At 39.5% G+C, this 19,477-nt stretch overlaps 2 protein-coding genes across 3 annotated transcripts; one reads left to right on the top strand and one right to left on the bottom strand.

Moving 5' to 3' along the window:
* Nucleotides 1–1,746: 1,746 nt before the first annotated feature.
* On the bottom strand, nucleotides 1,747–14,923 carry PLEKHA3 (pleckstrin homology domain containing A3). 2 transcript variants are annotated; one of them, XM_031601364.2, is made up of 8 exons: nucleotides 14,739–14,923; nucleotides 11,091–11,207; nucleotides 9,877–10,032; nucleotides 6,982–7,118; nucleotides 4,788–4,952; nucleotides 3,773–3,816; nucleotides 3,126–3,241; nucleotides 1,747–1,921 (listed from the first exon to the last, which is right to left on the bottom strand). In XM_031601364.2, exons 1-8 carry the CDS (start codon nucleotides 14,776–14,778, stop codon nucleotides 1,794–1,796), a joined length of 903 nt encoding a protein of 300 aa, XP_031457224.1. In that variant the 5' UTR covers nucleotides 14,779–14,923; the 3' UTR covers nucleotides 1,747–1,793. The 2 variants fall into 2 exon arrangements, with proteins under 2 accessions (XP_031457224.1, XP_031457223.2); XM_031601363.2 differs by lacking the exon at nucleotides 14,739–14,923 and adding an exon at nucleotides 13,697–13,927.
* Nucleotides 14,924–15,049: 126 nt separating this feature from the next.
* FKBP7 (FKBP prolyl isomerase 7) lies at nucleotides 15,050–19,447 on the top strand. Its single transcript, XM_031601365.2, has 4 exons — nucleotides 15,050–15,296; nucleotides 16,037–16,188; nucleotides 18,630–18,763; nucleotides 19,077–19,447. Exons 1-4 carry the CDS (start codon nucleotides 15,106–15,108, stop codon nucleotides 19,236–19,238), a joined length of 639 nt encoding a protein of 212 aa, XP_031457225.2. The 5' UTR covers nucleotides 15,050–15,105; the 3' UTR covers nucleotides 19,239–19,447.
* Nucleotides 19,448–19,477: the final 30 nt, after the last annotated feature.

The following is a 19,477-nucleotide window of genomic DNA, read 5'->3' as shown; positions in this document are numbered from 1 at the left end:
AATACGTCATTTACTTCTCTGAACATTTTTTTTTAATACTTGTTTTTACAATTGCCTTAGATGTCATACAGAATACATAAAAGCAAACATTTAGGGGAAAAAAAAAAAATACAAGCATGTGTGGCTGATACCCAAATGACAGGTGCATGAAAACTGAGCACAAATGACAGCACTGAGAGCTGGAAGCCATTAACAACTTTAATCAAATGAGCCTTTCCATTCCCTTTGACAACCAACAGAATGTTTTTAAGACTGGTAGCCTACACAAGCAACAGCTTATGTTTTCTCTCAACGTTTGGATCTATTTTGATTTAGATGAATCAATATTCCAGAAGTTTATACTGAAACCTTCAAATCCAACCCCATCTGTCTTTTCCAAACTGCTTCAATACCACCAAATTATTCATAAACACCAAAAGAAGACAACTTAGACCAAATTAAAGAAGATTAGATTATAAAAGACAGATTTTGGTATGTGCTCAAGTACAAAAAACTCCGTGCATTTATTTAGGAATTGTATAAACAAAAAACAGTAAATGGCTTGCTTAAAGTGCTCTACAGCTAAGACTTCATAAACCAAGCTTATCTTTAAATGAACACCAACCCTCCCCCCCACGCCAAAAGCTTACAATGCTAACGCTCGCAACCTTATGGATCAAGGTGGTAGTAGGCACTGTTATACTACACTATATTACTCATGAATTACTGAGTATCAGAATCTGATCTCACTTACAGTTAATGCAGATTTACACTGACGTAAATGAGAGCAGAACGCACCTCCTGGTGCATACCATCCTGAAACGATATAAAGGAATCACCAAAACAGAAGCTCCCTTTGTATAAATATGTCATAAATAAAATATGTCCAGATACAGATACACCTATCCATATCAACAGCAGCTTCGTGGTCTAATAGTTTAGCTCTTACTTCTATAAAGACGTGTCTTCAGCAAAGCATTACATGAGTACATATTAGAGATGCTGCATTAGCTACTTGTGATGCTACACACACCAGAAACAATTTATGCCCATTTTGAAACCTTTAGTAGATTTTTGTATCTTTAGTAGTGAAAGTAGGTAAAAAAATTTTGATGCAAAAGAAGAATAAATAAATACAATTATTAAATATCCAATGCTTGATACAAATGCTTCATATTAAGTTATCTGTATACATTTTTTTTTAATAGAAAAATACACAAAATATTTCTACTCTCATTGGCTAAAAACAAGGACCAGATTATGTATACCCTTGTGTTTTTAAAGAAGGCAATGTCAATTACCAACATGCTGCTAGAGTAGATCCATTAATGCCCAGTCCCACAGTCCTTACTCAGGCAAAAAAAAAAAAGCCCCTGCAGGGCCATCAAAGCTCCAGGCAGACTGCTTATACAAATGATCAGCAGGCACAAGCTGCACTTTCTCCAAAAAGGAAAAAAAAACACACACAAAACAAAACCTCTTTGCTAAAGTTTATAATCTGCAGGTTTACTACTGTATCAGTCAGACCTTCAAACTTTTTATAAAGAGCAACATTTACAAATGTAGATGTTTATCTTTTAAACCATCATTTGTTCCCAAAAAATGCACATTCAAACTGTGAAATATTAGGAAAATACTCTTGCAAATAAACTATATAAAGATAAAATACACTTCAAAGATATTTTTCAGATTATTCTATAAAGTGCAGAGAAATCCTTCTAAAAAGGGAAATTACTACTTCCTATAATAACAATATAATTACAGCAGCCTTTGCATAGCATTTTTAATAGAAAATTTAAACACTTTCAGCTTCTTCAGGAAGAAAAGGATGAGAGACTCCCTTCCAGGTTAGATCTTTCATTTGATATCGATCTATTTTCTTCCGGAATGGTTGATGACACCAGATCTCCATTTACAGCATTTCCAGGACAGTGAGCAGATCCTATGAAGATATCAAGAAGTATTTAAATTTCAAATAAAAAAAAAACCCTCACCCAATCTATCAGTTATTCTACTTGTTAAGTCTTTGCTCTTCATAAGGGATAAGATGCATAATTACTCTGCACTTCTAAAAGATTTCCATCAGTATCACGCACAAGGATGATGGATATAATGAATGTTCACCTAGTATACATCTGGTACCTTTTTTAAACAGTTAGTATTGAATTTGAAGGACAGCTATCTTGCATACAAATGCTGTATGACAAAGATTGATTATAGAAAGAAAAACACTGATGCACTGATACGCATTTAATTAAAACAATTTCTATTATTAAAATGAAATTGATGACTTCTGCCTGTTAGACTGCCTGTCAGGAAAGAGAAAAAAATTAGAAAAGTCTGGTATTAGCAAGAACAAAACTTTTCAGCAGTTCTGGAAAGAGTTAGGCTTGGTGAAGAAGGTCCAGATGTTAACAACCAAATCAAGACTGATGTGCAGCTACATTAACAATGAAACACAGAATAGAGTTTAAACCAAGTTTATTAGCTTGGGATTTATGGTGGCAGATCCTAAATTGGAGGCAGGTGACTGAGGCAAAAGTGGTTGTCATTTCACAATATGTGAGCATCAGAGAACCAAGGAAACGGTGTGGACGTGCAAATATTTGTGCTATGATAGTGTAAGAGCATTAGTACCTCTCTGGGCTCACACATGCTTTCAGCACCACACAGGTTTTTTCAATCCAGATGACGCACCAGGCATTCCAGAAGAAAGCAAGACTAAACCAGAACTAGCCAAGAAGAACTAGTCAAGTTAAAAGTCTTCCTGAGAGGAGTTAGGACAGAGCCCAAAGGACAGCAAGAATCAAGACTGAAAAACCACAGAACCGAATACTAACTCAGTAGGACCCATTTAACAAGGAGAGACTACTATTTAGTACAAACACTCCTGTTTTGGTTAGATCTCCATTTTAGATTACAAGCAGTCCTACTCATTTCAATACTTCAGCTGTAAAATTCTTATCAGTATGAATGAAAACCAGAGAAGTCAGCAACATAATACAGGTGCTTCAATCTGTAGCGTAGCAAATGTATAACCAAATCTTTTCCTTCATACTGACATTAGCACTATAACACTTGACACAAACAGGGTAATAAATTCTACAGAAAGATACAAAAGAAAACCACCCCTCTTCCAAACTTACTCTGAGAATCTTCCAGGGGAGTGTCACTGTAAGATTCTGTATCTGAGTATGTTCTTCTGCGATGCTGTGATAACCGATGGAGGGATGAAATTGGTTCTTTCACAGAGTGATTATCCCTATAAACAAAATGAGTCACATTAGTATGAAAAATCTGTAAGAACCCAAATTTTAAAACAACTTTGACTATAGATTTGTTGTTCCATCAATTATGTTTTTCACTATACTAACACAGAAATGACCCGGTCAACAGAACATCCTTGATTTTCATAATTTTAAAGCCTGAAAATTGAAATTAAAAAAATGCAGTCTGTTGTTTACATACAGAAGAAAATAGTTCAAATATCTGAAAGACTAGCCCAAAATACAATGGTAGCACTTCAGGCTACATGTCTAATTTTATGAAGTTAGCAGAAGTCATTTACATGAAGCTTCTAACATGAATAAATATTTATAGAGCAAGTAACAGACAAAACAGCTCCATTATTTGCCAAAGACACTGTGAATCTGCACCTTAATTTTCAAAAGCAGATCAACTTACGCCTTTTAATTTCCTCCCTCAAAGTGAACTTTATCTCACACTTCAATTTTAGTGCTGGCAGGTTCAGGGAGGTGTTTTGAGAAAAAAATCTAATGAAATAGAAAAGTACCTTTCTGAATAATAAGGACCAGGATGGCTAATGGAACGCTTCATCTAGGAAGACAAAAAAAGTCACAAGTTATTTACAGGAATGACTCACACCAACATTAATTTATACTTTATTTACGGCCTCACAAAGAGGGTCTTTTAATTAAAAGAGGGTCTTTTAATTAAAAACAACTTTTGTTAAAACAAAACAAAACACAACCTGTTTTAACTCTTTAAAAAAAAAAAAAAAGTGGATTGCCACCAATGCTAAAGCGTTCACACAGGAAATGCAATTTAACCAAAATATGTGATAAACAGGAATAGTGAGGTACTCTTCCCCCCTACCAAAAGACCATTTAAATTCTGCACACACAATAAAGCCAAAATTCTGTCCTTTGATTCTTTGTGGTTCTTCTGACACCACTGCCAAACTTTTACATATGAAAGGTATTACATTAAATAAATAAATTGGAAGACAAAAAGATTGAAAGAAGATAAGGAGACAAGATCAAAGCGCAAATAAAGGGATTCCCACAACAGTAAGCCACAATACAGCCCATCTTAGAATCTACATATGCAATTAGTGAGATATTTAAGACAATTCTGCATATACTGTCCTCCTAAAAAAATGATTAGTAACGAAGAGTTATGCAAGCAGTATCTTTACTATTATTTACCTTTTTGATAAATACGATTATACCACACTAATATATAAACATTTTTGAATTATATACATTGAAAGATACATTATACTGCTGAAGTGCTTCAAGTATTCAAATCTCACTGATTTCATAGATATCTCAGTACAGGGTCTTGATAGGTATGACAAATTACTCCAATTACATAAAGGCTAGAAAACAAAGACTGGAAACAGAGAAGTATTGATTTACGAAATATTTCAAACTAGTACTGAACATAGCGGAGTTAAGATTTCATCTGCTGACATCAAAACACAAAGCAATAGTTTTCTGCCATTCTTCCTCCCATAAACAACAACATAACCCGTTGAAAAAAAAAGTATTTTAAAACTGTCTAACCATTTGGACCGGTGATGGTGACACAGGAGAAACTAAGGGATCGGGATGAGGCAGCTGGAACATTTCTGGCTTAAACTTGGCATTAGCAATCTTCACACATTCTTCAAGTGTTGTGATAAACGTATTACATGTGGCACTAAGCAAGGATGAGGCTTCATTCATGTTCTGAAAGCAAATGAAAGCAGAAGTATAAGAAAGAAAGAAGACAAATATAATTTTCCCCTACATCCACTAAATTCCATCCTTACTATTAAGACCTAACAGTAATTTAAAATCATAGAATCCTTAGAGTCGTAAGGGACCTTTAAAGGTCATCTAGTCCAACTCCCCTGCAATGAACAGGGACATCCACAGCTAGATCAGATTGCCAGGGGTGTGATCCAGCCTCACCTTGAAAGTCTCCAAGGACGGGGCATCCACCACATCTCCAAACAACTTGTTCCAGTGCCTCACCACCTGAGTTATCAAAGATTATTTCCTTACAGGCAACCTAAATGTAACCTCTGTGAGCTTGCAACTCATTCCCCCTTGCTATATTGCTGCAGACCTGCTAAAGAATCTGTCCCCTTCTTTCCTGTAGCTCCTCTTTGGATATTGAAAGGCCACTACAGAGCCTTCTCTACTCCAGGCTGAACAGCCCCAGCTCTCTCAGCCTATCCTCATAGGAGAGGTGTTCCATCCCTTGGATCACTTTTCCGGCCCTGCTCTGGATATGCCCTAACATGTCATGCCTTTCTAGTACTGTGGATTCCACATCTGGACACAGTATTCCAGGTGAGGCCTCACCAACACAGAGTAGAAGGGCAGGATCACCCCTTTTGACCAGCTGGCCATGCTTCTTTTGATGCAGCCTAGGATACAGTTGGCTCTCTGGGCTACAAGGGTGCATTGCTGGTTCATGTCCAGCTTCCCATCCACCAGTATCCTCAGGTCTTTTTCAGCAGGGCTGCACAAAATCTTTTCACCCCCCCCCCCCAGCTTGTATTGATAGAGAGGTTGCCCCAACTCAGGTGCAAGATCTTGCATTTGGACTTGCCAAACCTCATGATCAGGTGGCCTGTAGTAGACAACAATCACAAGGATCCCTTTGCTGCCTCGGTCTCTAACTGTCACCTGAAGGCTTTTGACTGGCTTGTGACTATTCTTCAGGGACAGCTTTTCACATGCCATTCCTTTTCTGACACAGATAGCAACACCCCCTTCCCCTCCTTCGTTGCCTGTCCCTTCTAAACAGCTCATAGCCATTGATAGCCACACTCCAATCATGGGAATCATCCTGCCAGGTTTTGATGACAGCAACTATATTGCTGTTTTTCCAGTAGCACAGTATCTTCCAGATCCTCCTGTTTGTTTCCAAAGATACGTGCGTTGGTGTAGAGACACTTCAAGCTGGACAGCTGGTCTTGTCGTCTCCTTAAAGAATAACTCCTAAATTCCTTTTAAGTATTTCCCTTGATTTTCTCCATTGTCTTCTATCACCCCAGCAGTCACTACCACATAATCATAGCATTTGTCCAGACTGCAGTTTTGCCAGCACCTCTCAAAGCAGCAGGTCCTTCAATGCCCCTTCTAGCATCTCGTCCCTCTATAGCTATGCCATTCCACACCTCATCAATGGAAGGCTCACCTCCCCTGTCCCCCATCCTCCTTTAAAACTCCTCCAATCAGCAATACAGCAATAATCGTGGAGTGGCACAATCCTAGGCTACAGCAAATGAAAACAAGTCCAAACGCAGCAGCCGTGGACACGGAAACAAAGGAAAGAATCACTGCTTACCTTTGGAATGCCTCAGGCAGGAAGGCAGGGATCTCCAGCAAGATACCCTTGCCTCTACTGCCAACCCTTAAATGAGGTCTGGGAAAGTGCAGATCCTGCCTCCACCCCTTCCTGTCACTCAGTGTGCATTGCATTCACCTGAGCTCCCCTAGGTTGGCCCTGCCTTCCCATCAGGTGCTCAATCACTGGTTCAGGCTACGACTTAGCACTTCCCCTCCAAATGCTATTATATTTTTACTAGAAGCAGATATAACAGGTCTTCTGTCCTTTTAACGAATATTAGTATTACGTGGACACAGGCATTCAAAAACTGAGTTGAAGTTAGATCTCCCAAAATTATGAAGGGAAAAGAACGTAAGTTGTCAGTGGAACCTTAAGTTGAATAAGGTAACTAATGCCATTATAGAAATTCAATACCTCAATGCTGGGAGGAGAGCAAGTCTCATCGTGGTGAACAAATTCTTGTATTGTATGAACTTGCTGCATTAGAAGATCACAGTAGAGACGAAGTTCAGACATTTTGGTTTTAAGAGATTCATTGGTCTCACTTATTTCTGTAAGAAATAAAGGAAATATCAACTTACAGCATAATAATTGCTTAAACTATCATTACTTACTGGAAATTTAGGTACAAATCTTTCACAGTGGTACAAGTGCAGAGTGCAGTCTGTGTTCAATTGAAATGGTATGGAAGGTAGAGTGGAGTAAAGACTACAACCAAGTTCTTTGATCCATAGTAATTCCATAGGTAGTCTTAGGCATCACCAACTTCAAGAAAACCTGATGGACTGACTCTAAGAAAAACAATATCAGGATGGGGACTTGGTGGCATCAAACTGTCTACCTGCTACTCCCGGGCCAAAACTCTGGCATTCTTTTTACAAAATGTCACCCTTTAGTGAACTCTGCTCATTATAATACCAAAACACACCTCCATTCCAAAAGCTAACTGCCTCCAAGGTGCAAACTAAAAGTAAAGCAAGAGAATTTTATGCCAATCAGAACAAAGAAATATAATGACTAGAGTCACTCAAGCTCCATCTGCAGGGTAAGAAATGCTAAAAAAAAAATTGGCTTAAGAAAGAGGGAAGATAAGGAAGATACATTCGCAGACAAGTGAGAGACAGACCATCTCTGATTCCTGGAATCAGTCAATGGCCTTAAACTCTCTTCCCCACACCATAAGGTTGCCTACTGGATAAGGCTCATGCAGTCAGCTATGTTGAGCGCCTCCTCAGGAAACTTTGTAATCTCTATAGATTTTGTTTTATAATTTAGTGTGCTTGTGGCCAGGCTGTATTACTATTAGTTATTTCATGTGCTTGACATTGTTTCTGATTAGCCTCACACACTTTGCAGACAAAGAATTAATCTCCAGAAATCTAAAAGCACCCGTAATCTGCTGCTAATAAACTGCACAATACAAATACTAATCATACAAATGATTTAGCTGTGTGGGGCCAAGAGGTTGTAAACAAACATGGAACACCACTAGACAATTAGTTTGTACTTTTTGGTAACTGATCCTGCTTTAAGGATAGTCAGAAAGAAGCGTATAACAAGAAAATGAAGTTGAAATCTGTCTTAACTACAGTGCAATATAGAAAAAAAAAGTCATTGAATGAAAATTTAGCGGACTGCAGAAATGGTTACATCAAGACAGCAAAAATACTGTGCAGAAAATAAAAGCAATTATAGAGAATCAGACTGGCAGCAGCTGAAATTAAATGGCTTTGTAACCGCTACAAACAATATGGTCATAACAGTAAGTTGCTGACGTTTCTCACAGTAGAAGAGGTCAAGAAGGTAATCCTTTCCCTCTAGTCAAGGCTTGTGAAATCACACCTGGAGTACTCTGTTCAATCTGGACTCCTCAGTGCAAGAAAGATATGAGCATACTGGACCATGTCTGGCAAAGGATTGTGAAAATGATTAGGGGACTAGAGTCTCTGACATACAAGGAGAAAGTGATGCAGCTGTGAGCATTACGGCATGGGCAAATATGAAGCAGTTTGTAGATAACTCAGCATTTGACAGGAAGATTTAAAGACGACATAGCCAGACTGTTCTCAGTGACAGGAAAAAAGGCAATGTGCAAAAACTGAAACAGGATATTTCATCCAAGCTTGAGAAAATAGTTTTGTACTGTTGCAGTGGACTGTTTTAACAGAAATCTGTAGTATCTCAATCCTTGGAGATACTAAAGCTTAACTGGCTGTGATCCTGGGCAGCCTACTGTAACTGAATCTGCTTGAGCAGGTATATAGATCTACACTATCTCAAGAGGTCTCCTCCAGACTCAACTATTCTGTGAAAAGGTTTGGAAAGATGAGAGTATACTCACATTTGTACACACCTCAGGTTAACCAGGAGAGATCACCTTATTTACATTCTTTTTCTTACATTTATTCCCTTTAAATATTTTGATTTTGGTTTTCATAAGAGGACTTTAGTCTGATTCAGCAAAGTACTTGTGTGTTGCTTTCCTGCAGTGGAGGTGATTTCATCCAGTGGGTTTTTGGAAGAATTCTCTTTTGTAAAAGGAAACTTACTTAAACAGTGCTCAAATATTAAAATTCGGGATGCCTTACTGTCAAATAGGACAGAGCAGAACATGTTTAGAAATTTTAAGAATAAAGCATGTGACTGATTTTACATAGAAGTTTCTTTGTAATCTCAGAGTAAAGACACAGAGTATCACCAACAGAATAAAGACACAGAGTATCACCACTGCAATGTCTGTAAAAATGCATTAGGCAAAAAACTAAGAAACATATATACCATCTCAGAAACAGCTCTGGGAATCAGATACCCAAACTCCATAGACTTTGAGTTTAAATTGCTTGTTCCTAACTGCCTACAGTCAGACTCCTAACAAAACATGGAGTATTTGTTAAAGGAGAAATGCTACAAGTTTCTTTGAAGTAAACTGAACTCATATTCACAGCAGCTGTGGATACAGCTTCATATGGTCACAGCAACATTCCTGGAATGCCAAATAGATACATGGTGCAGGACAAATCTGAAGAAGGCAAAGTAAACCAGATTGAAAAGCAATACAGAAAACAGAGAAGTGATAAAGCCTATGAGCAGCAAAATAAAGTCAATAAGTCAATAATAGGCTGTGTAACAGTTATTTGCATCAGTCACTACCACAACTCAAATACCATGGGGAAATATACCCTACAGAAATAATTACAGCTTCTATTTTAAAGACAAGAGTGCTGAATTTCTACCATAATATTTTTGCTATCATTATCTGAAAATGTGCGAAAGTGGTTGGCTTGTGCATGCTCTAGGTAACACACATACCTTTTTCTTTTTTTGTTCTAGTATCTGCTAAACAGGCCTTTGCACTTCCCAGTGCTACCAGCCACCTCTGCCTTTCAGCTGCATTAACTGCTTTCATATAGAAATGCTGTTCCCCTGGGATGATTAACTCCATTCTGGTGTTGTCTGTTGCATGGACTAAAGATATAAAAGAAAAAAAGAAGTTTTAAAAAAACCAAACCAAACCAAAAACACAAAAACAACAGCACACACACCCTAACCTGGTAACAATTATTTATTAAATAAAACAATCTCAAAGCAATATCACTGTACTGCTGCCAAACAACAGAAAGCCCAGAACAGCTCCCTAGTGCATTTTCTTCAAGAGAAAAGGCAGGAACATCAAACGCCAAACAACGCAAGTAAAAGGACGTTTCCTTACTGTATTAACAATTCACTGCACATTAACCTGCAGTAACAACTGCACTCTAACTCTGATCTAAAGATGGCAAACTTAAGAGTTTTGTTGCAAGAAGTATTTATAGAGGACTACAAAGTATTACAGAGGACTAAAAAGTGAATTAATCTCCTCCGCTGTCAGGTCGCACAGCCCTACAAACAAGAATCGAGGTGGACTCCACTGACAGTCCATTATATCCATTACTATGTCTTCAACAGAACACTTTGCTGAGTTCACATTACCAACCACAGTTTCCCCAGATCCACTTCCCACTAGCCATGGATGTAGGAGATAATCAAATCTAGACTTCACCTATTATCCTTCATACACCATAAGAACAGAACAAAAAAAATGACTCAAGAAAACAGAAGACTGAGCATCTCTGCTTTCTAAGCATCTCCCCTTTCAGGTTACTGCTGCCACTCTTCTGAAAAATAAGCATTTCAGTCCCTTACATGACTGAAAAGAGGTATAAAGAAACATTAAGCCTAGGCAACTTCAAGCATAGGCCACATGCACACAACTATTCAGAACAAAGAGGAATATGTTGTGGGTTCCGAATTACATTAAAAAAAAAAAAATCTAAATGCCCCAAACCTTTTCTTTTGTTACCAATTCATAATTATTTGTAAACTACACTCAACATTTCTATTATTTGTAAAGTACAAAGCAATCATGTTGGACTATCAATACATAAAAAGAGGAAAGAAAAATCTATGATGTAAACTGTACATTGGGTGGTCTCTTCCATCTCCCCAACACCTAAAATTTCTTCTAGCAGAAATCTAGCTCTTACCTTTTATTTCACACACGGCCATCTTTATACTTCCTTTGCTGCCTTTGCAAACATCATCCTGTGAATCATAGTATGACAATATCCCATTGTCTAAGACAAACCACCGAGGCTGCCAACCTGGTAAGATCAAAAAAATGAAAAAGGAAGTTTAGTTTAATTACTAAATTGCAAATCAAATGCATCTCTTTGGCTGTTAAAGCTTTTATAAATGATGCAGACATCACAGCAATCCCATGACACAACAGGAAATAAAGAGTCTGTGGTCTGAAGACAAGAGCTGCTCTATCATCACACCAGTATTACACAGCTAATTCATTCCCATTCTTTTTGAATGAAAGATTGGCAGTATTTCAGTTTCCACTACTTTCCATTCTACTGCAGAATGGAATTTTAATTTAGCCACTGATTAATCCTATTTTGAAGGGATACCTCTGAAGAAACATCTTTGTCCAAATACATTTTTCAGGTAGACTTTCTTTAAATTATAGTCGTAGAAATAAACACCTGCCATAGCAAGTGCCGTGTTCAGTCTCCTCTACCTACTGTATTTCAGTGAAAACATTTGCATGCCACACTTGACCACTGACACACCACTTCCTCTGAAAGTAGCTCAGCTCCACTGCTCAACAACTTAATGTCAAACACTATACTGGGAACTGAGATGCAGCTTGTATTACGTGGAGTCCATCTGCAAGGACAGACTACACCAGCTCCACTCAGATTTTTACCAGCTTTGCATCAGCAAACCTATTTCATGATCACTGACTTTATTCTGCTATAAAACTGAGCAGTTTATACAGGTATCTCTGAGAACTCTACACAGCATTATAACAAATAGAAATGCTGATATATTTTAACCCATGAGGGCCCATGACAACAATTCTTCTATTTATTTCTCTTAGAGTGCCGTTTCATAAAACTCAATGCTCAGTAGAAAGGGTACCATATTTCTCAATACTATTAAAAAAAATATTTTTGCCTAGAAAATTACGTTCTTTCTAAAACCAACACAGAACTTAAGTATTCCTTGGGAGCACACCAAGAACTCGGACCTCTTATAGGCTGTATCAGCTAGGCAATATGAACAGATTATCCCTCTATTTTACAACCCGAGACCTAATTTCCTGTTTGGTTGAGTTGGGACAGGAGTAACGTATGGCCAAGGCCTCAACGTATTTGGTGACACAATGATGTGGTCTCTGGGACTCACCATGCCACCAAACCAGCAAACCAAGCTGCGGCCATCTAGCACCCACACGCTTTAACGCTGCAGTTTACACGGCCATCACTCTTGAACATCTGCTAAAGGCTTCAAACTGCTCACATTTAGTCAATACTAGTGTTAATGCTAATTCAAGAAGCATAGGACCAGATCACTTGAAATACAGCATCACAGACTCATCAAGGTTAGAAAACCATCAAATCTAGCAATAAACCCATCACCACCAGGCACACGGAAACATGTCCTTCAGCACTGCATCTAAACATTACTTGAACACCTCTATGGACAGTGACTTTATCACTTCCCTCCACAGCCTGTTCCACTACCATATCATAATTCCAAGATAAGAAAATAATGATGTGCAACATTTCTTTAAGTTATATATTAGCTGTAACAGCATGCATCTTTATCTTTCAAAACGCAGGCATGTACTCAATAGGCAGACCCACATTCTCATAAAAACAGAATATTAAAAACAAACAAACAAAAAAACCACAATCACTAAGGGATCCTAGATCCCATAGGAAAAAAAATTCAAGTTATATGTGTACAAAACCACTTATACTAAAACAACATGCAATGAAACAACTGCACAGAAGACCGTGTCCTATACAATGCCGCTCTGAAATGCACTAGTTTTGTTTTGTTTTTTTCCCAAGCGGTGTGGTGTTGCACTCTGAACTGCCCTTATCTCCTTAGCACACGCATTAAGTCAACGAGCTTCTGAACAGTCTTACTCTGATAAAAAGTGACCGTATACAGATGATTACTTCTGCCTCATGTTATACTGGCATTGGAAAAAAACAGAAGCAAGGTGCCCCATAAAAGTGAGTAAAAGAACAAAACCACTTCTTCTAACTTGAGTTTAGATGAGTAACATCTGATATTTGACAAAAAAAACTTAACAAAATTTGTATTTTACAAGTCCTTAGATGCACACATATTATTGAAACTAGAAAGGAGTCTCCTTTGCTGTTAAAGAAGGTGGAAACTAAATAATATTTTCCACAGCGCTTCAAGCAATGATAACAAGCTTCTTGGCTACTACTGTGAAAACTACAATAAATACTATGGCCTCTTTTTGGCTACAAAAACATAGAGCAGAGTAACAACAAGGTTGGTAACAATACTGAAAAAAAAAATCAGTAATATGCTCAGTTATCTGAAACTTGTTAACCTGCTATACTCAGGAAATTCTAGAGAATTTCTGACACCATAATTTTCAAGTGCAACAGCAGCAGATGCCCTAAGCTGGGCAACACACGTGGAAGGAAGGGTCCTGCAGATTGGTAGCTTATAGGGCGACTGACTATTAGAGGCAGTCATGCGCACATACATGTAACTGTCTATTGTTCAGCGCTTGCTATTACTATTACGTATTTACCTATTAGGTAACAGGCTCCAAACGAGAAGCTCCTAATAAACACCACAAGGTATCATGTTTTCTAAACCTTCAGAGCTTTGCACCACTCCGCACTGAAAACCTGAGTTCTCTGAAGCAGAACAGCACACATGAGGAGCAGGAGACTGAGAGTGCAATGAAGTCCACGGTTGCCAAGAAGAGGCTTGATTAGGCACAGCATGGGATCCAGCACAACATACTCTACAGGCAGAATCAGTTCTATTACAGCACTGGAAAAGAAATTTTTTCCACCTTGAAAGTGCAGCCCACCCACTGCTATCTCCAGACAGAGATGACGTCTCTGTTATGGGAGGATGGAGCAAACAAAGCTGCGCTTTCAGACAGCAAACGCAGATAATGCGGATCTGTGGTGTGTTTCTCTCCACGGCAGCTCTACAGATACAATTCCTGTGTATTTTACCCTGAACTCCAGCTTTTATATGTTTTACAGGTTAGGACAGAGAAGCAGAGACTTTAGAAACCAACATCCAAAACCCAATTAGGAGAATTCAGACTTCAGGAACATTTAGCACTGAAGATTTCGGGTAACCCAACCTGATTATGAACAGGTTGCCTGGTAGGTCAGTGAACGCCCCCCCTTCTGTGGAAGGATTGAAGGCCAGGCTGGACAGGCTCTGAGCAACCTGGGCTAGAGGGAGGTATGGCAGCCTATAGCAGGGGGTCGGAACTATATGATCTTAAAGGTCCTTTCCAACCCAAACCATTCGACAAGTCCTCAACAGCAAGCAACGCTACCCAGCAGATCCACACCCGGTAAATAAAAGCCACTTCTCACGAAGACGGAAAGAAAAGAGCAACATCCGAGCCGGCAGAACGAGACGCTGGCAAAGAGGCCCCCGCCCGGCTGCCAGAGACCCCAGCGAAACGCAGGGAGCCCGCCGCCCAGCACGAGGCAGGGCGCGATGCCGGGGCCCACACGCAGCCCCCCCGGGCCGAGGCCCAGAGCCCCGCACCGCAGGCCCGGCCGTTCCAAAGGCCGCCGCAGGCCCGGCCCGCCGCCTACCCGCCAGGTAGTTGGTCCACTTGTACAGGACTCCCTCCATCGCTCAGAGCCCCGCTCCGGACCGCATCCTCCTGCTCCGCCGCGGGGAAAGGGCGGGCGCCGCCGCGGAGCTGGGGCTCGGCTCGCCGCTAGTCCCTGCGCGGAGGCGGAGACGCCCGGCCCGGCCCGGCCCGGCCCGGCTCAGCCCAGAAGCGGCGCGGCCCGCGGCGGCCCCGGCGGCGCCACCCGGCCGGCGGGGCGCTCCGCGCTCCCCATGCGCGGCTCCCTGGCCGCTCCCCCACGGCCGTTTGGCTTCCTGGGCCCGCCCACCCGCACGGGAGGCTCCGCCCCTCCGGCCGCGGTCGCAGTGCCACGCCGGCGGAACGCGATGGGCCGCGGGCTGAGCTTGCTCCTCGCGGCGCTGGCCCTGCTGGCGGCGCCGGCGCGGGCCGAGGAGGAGGTGAAGATAGAGGTGCTGCACCTCCCCGACAGCTGCAGCCCCAAGAGCAAGAAGGGGGACCTGCTGAACGCGCACTACGACGGCTTCCTGGCCAGCAACGGCTCCAAGTTCTACTGCAGGTGGGCGCGGGGCGGCGGCGGCGGACGTGGCGCGGCCTGCCCGAGCAGCGGGCACCGGAGCGGCCGGCAGCGGCGTTCCTCCTCCGCTCAGGCTCGTTCATCCCTCTGCGGTGCCGAGTGTGCCGGAGGGGAAGCGGTAGCACGCTGAGGCGGGCGCTTGCTGCTTTGCTGGAAATAAGCCGTTTGGGGCAGAAATTTCCCTGCACCGCACGCTTCTGCACGGTGGGCTTGGTGCCCCGGCCCAGGCCGACGATGAGACTGCAGCTGCGAGCGCTTTCCTCCTTGCCCCGAACTGCCTCGGGGAAGCCGGCCTTCCTTCGGGCTCCTTTGCCTGACAGATGGTACAGGCAGTGGCCTAGATTATGACCCAGCTTTAGTTCATCCTTCCACTACTATTATTTAAGGAAAAAAAAAAAAAAAAGAAACCAAAAACAGATAACCCTACATTTAACTACCATTTTACTTGCATTTTTTTCCCCATTGGAGTGAATATTTTTAACACAAAAGCTCTCTTACACATTTAATTATAAGCGTAGCAGAAAAATAGTATTATACTTAAGGTGTTATTACTATCTAAACGTTCTTCTAATAATAAAATCATAGAAGGGCTTTGGGTTGGAAGGAACCTTAGAGATCATCTCATAACGTAATGCACACTTTCACTGACTGATAACCTAAAGTCATTTTTTAAATATATACGAATGCTAAATTTGTTGTTATCCACTCAATTTTTTTAACAGTCGGACGCAAAATGATGGTCATCCAAAATGGTTCGTTCTGGGTGTTGGACAAGTCATAAAGGGGTTGGATATTGCTATGATGAATATGTGTCCTGGAGAAAAACGGAAAGTGGTCATCCCTCCATCATTAGCATATGGACAACAAGGATATGGTAAAAAAAAAAAAAGTTTAAAAACTAAATTTTTTTTTTTGCTCTGTTTTATTTACCTTCAAATGAACAAACTGTACTGTAAATGACTAAGAGTTGGTGCTTTATTATTTTTGTAGAACACTTGAGGTGACTGCAGCACGGCTTAATTTTACTAATTCCTGTTTGATTTAAGCAGTCCTATTCACAGACTGCCACCAAAGCTCTGCATTTTGCATCAGAATTCCCAGTACAATGCCGCCTGCCTTGGTTTTGTGAGTGCTGCTACAATACCAAAAACATACAGCCAGAGGAAGATCTCCATGATTCATATATGCATTTTGTCTTACTATATTACCATAAAATCATTAAGGCTGGAAAGGACCACTAGGATCATCTAGTCCAGCCATCAACCCACCGTGCCCACTAACTCATGTCCCTCAGTGCCACATCTGTGCAGAGACTGCTACTTACCAGGGCAGCTGTTCAAGGCCTCACCACTCTTTCTGAGAGGAATTTTTTCCTATGATCCAACCTGAAATTATATTCTATTCATATTTATTTTCTGTTATATAACTCTACTAGATTTAGCCTCTTAATGAATTCTTCTGAGCAAAACAGAATGTAATCCAGTTCATACCACTGAATCAATTTAACTGGAAAGCATTTGTTTAAAAGATTGCTTACATTCTGGATAGTTAATGCACAACATCATCACATAGCCTAATAATTGCATCAATACAATGCATGAAATCTGATTTGAATTCATGATTTTAAATAAAAAAAAGACTTCTAGTCATTTTTATGTAGTGTTTCAGTACTCATCTGAAAATAAATGCAGCCTGGTTTGGGTGTACTAGTTATTTTGAAAATGCAACTTCTGATGTATAGTAATCATTTGGTAAATGTTACTGTGTTAGAATCTCACGCATCAGTTCTGTGTTTGATATAATTCCACTGTAGTCAATGAAGTTTAGTAGGATCAAATTTTTACCTCTTGAGCATAATGTTTAATGAGCAAGTCTTGCAACAAGGAGAAACACTGACACAAATAAAAATACATTCTTTTAATCTAATACTAGCATTAACTGTTTGTTCTAGGTAGCACATCAAGAAACTGTTCTGTTTCTGCAACATACCTGTCCTATGTCTCAGCGTATTCCTGCATGTTGCGGAAGATGCCTGCCTAATCTTGAGTTAGAAAAGATGCATGTGGCTTTCTAAATCTTTACATATCTTTCCTTTGTTGGTATGTATATTCATAAATACTGGCACTGAAGTCTGATACTGTATCTTTATTTGGTAAGTAGTATACAAACAGTGGTATATATTCAGTTATATTTAAAACTTCTACATGTTCAGGCTTTTAAGATTAAAATCTTTTGAACTTTAAAACTTTTGATTTTTAACATTGATATTTTAGATGAGAAGTGTAACTAATAGTTTTGTTTGCCTTGTTCTTATAAGCGAAGTACATTTAGTTTTTGTTCAGTTTATGGTCACAAGTCAACATTCTGTCAAAAGTCATGCACACTAGCTTTGGCTATGAATAGAAGCAGCTTGCACGTTCACATTTTAATATTACACTGCATGATTTGTAGCAGCTTTTTTTGCTTTACTTTCAGACCTGATCTGTTTATTCCGGTCTGTTTCAGTTCCTTTTTTTTTTTTTTGGCCAGATGCATGATACAGTGCCCTATCTTTATAGGCAAATGCTTTGACACGGGAATAATACTGTCTAACATGTTTTGGTGTTTCTGTCTAGGGACCAGAGAAAATATCCCAGTGGTTCTTCAGGGCTTTTTCGGTTGTGAGGTTTTTTGGGGGTTGTTTTGGTGTTCAAATGTGAATCAGATGAATTACGTGCTATTGCTTCTTCCTGATGAGATGCACATTTAACTCACTATTTTGCATAGTGTCCTTTAATCATAGGTATAATTCATAGTAAATTTGTAAAACCTGATATTACCTGCTCATTTCTTCAGACAGAAAATGCATAAAACATTGGTCTGGTACTATAATGCATATATTATAAATCACATTGCAGATATTAAATTAATACATACATCTTAGAATTGATCTCTCAGTAAGCCTCATCATAGGACAGTATATGAAACAGTGAGAACAGAAATACTTGTTTTTCCATGATGCAGAATCACTCCTCAAAGTTGATTGCATCATCATTTTTGAAAATATGGTATTAACAATATAATTTTCAGGGAAGTATATTGTTTTCAAGTCTCTCCCAAATAGTTTCTCTAACACAATGACCTGCTGAACCAGTGTCATGCCAGAACATGAACTGATAAGTCTAGCTATGTAATATTTAAATCAAGCATTTAATCTGAATATTAACACTGTCCTTTGTAAGAAAAACTAGGAAAATTTACATGCACATTTACCAAATGTGCGATCATTGAATATACATTATGATTTCTTAAATGTGCTTTTTCTTTTATTCATAGCACAGGGCAAGATTCCACCAAATGCAACACTTATCTTTGAGATTGAACTTTATGCAGTAAATAAGGGACCTCGCAGTGTTGAAGCATTTCATCAAATAGATAAGGACAGCGACAAGAAGCTCTCTGAACACGAGGTAATTTGATATAATTTTGAATGGATTGTATTTATAAAACTTTGGAGATACTTTTATCATAATGTTATCCTTAACAAGCTGCCTTTGATGCAGTTCATTGTGGAAAGCTTTTGTATGCTAAGACAAACTATGCAGTGTCATGCTGACATAAGCTTTACTCTACTAGTATGTCCCAGACATAGTAGGAAAGTAACTTCAGACATACCTACACTGCAGTCACAGCTACTCACCCGTATACCCCAGTATTCTTGAAGATAGCTGCTGAGTTCTGGTATAAAAGCCACAATAGTTGATTATTTTTTTTTCCTTTTAGATAAGCCAATATTTGAAAGAAGAATTTGCAAGAGATGGCAAAAAACGTCATCCCTCAGTCCATGATGAAATTTTAGCTGATATATTTAAGAAGAATGACCATGATGGAGATGGCTTCATATCAGCTAAGGAGTACAATGTCTACCAGCATGATGAACTCTAGCTACCTGTAAAATCTTTGGCTGTTTTATGGACAAAAAATTATAAAAAATCCAAAGTAATACTTTGTTACAGAATATTTTGCTGTTTGTTTGTTTTTTATAGTGACATCTTTTTTATTTCTAAGGTGACTGTAAAATACTACTTTTAACATTTAGCTAATAATGTTTTAGATGTTACAAAATAAATAAAATTGGAAAACATCAAGATCTGTAGTTATATTTTTCTGTATCATTTCCTAGT

Source organism: Phasianus colchicus, chromosome 7, assembly GCF_987193195.1.
Source record: "Phasianus colchicus chromosome 7, bPhaCol1.hap1.1, whole genome shotgun sequence".
Lineage (NCBI taxonomy): Eukaryota > Metazoa > Chordata > Aves > Galliformes > Phasianidae > Phasianus > Phasianus colchicus.
This window is presented reverse-complemented; position numbering and strand designations above follow the sequence as displayed.

What these genes read in the sequence shown, in the direction of transcription:
- FKBP7 (XM_031601365.2), top strand. Translation starts at nt 15,106, where the DNA reads ATGGGCCGCGGGCTGAGCTTGCTCCTCGCGGCGCTGGCCCTGCTGGCG. An exon ending in GGCTCCAAGTTCTACTGCAG is followed by an intron (nt 15,297 to 16,036) that starts GTGGGCGCGGGG and finishes TTTTTTTAACAG; the next exon opens with TCGGACGCAAAATGATGGTC. An exon ending in ATATGGACAACAAGGATATG is followed by an intron (nt 16,189 to 18,629) that starts GTAAAAAAAAAA and finishes TTTTATTCATAG; the next exon opens with CACAGGGCAAGATTCCACCA.
- PLEKHA3 (XM_031601364.2), bottom strand. Translation starts at nt 14,778, where the DNA reads ATGGAGGGAGTCCTGTACAAGTGGACCAACTACCTGGCGG. An exon ending in GTGGACCAACTACCTGGCGG is followed by an intron (nt 11,208 to 14,738) that starts GTAGGCGGCGGG and finishes TGATCTTACCAG; the next exon opens with GTTGGCAGCCTCGGTGGTTT. An exon ending in GGCCGTGTGTGAAATAAAAG is followed by an intron (nt 10,033 to 11,090) that starts GTAAGAGCTAGA and finishes TTATATCTTTAG; the next exon opens with TCCATGCAACAGACAACACC.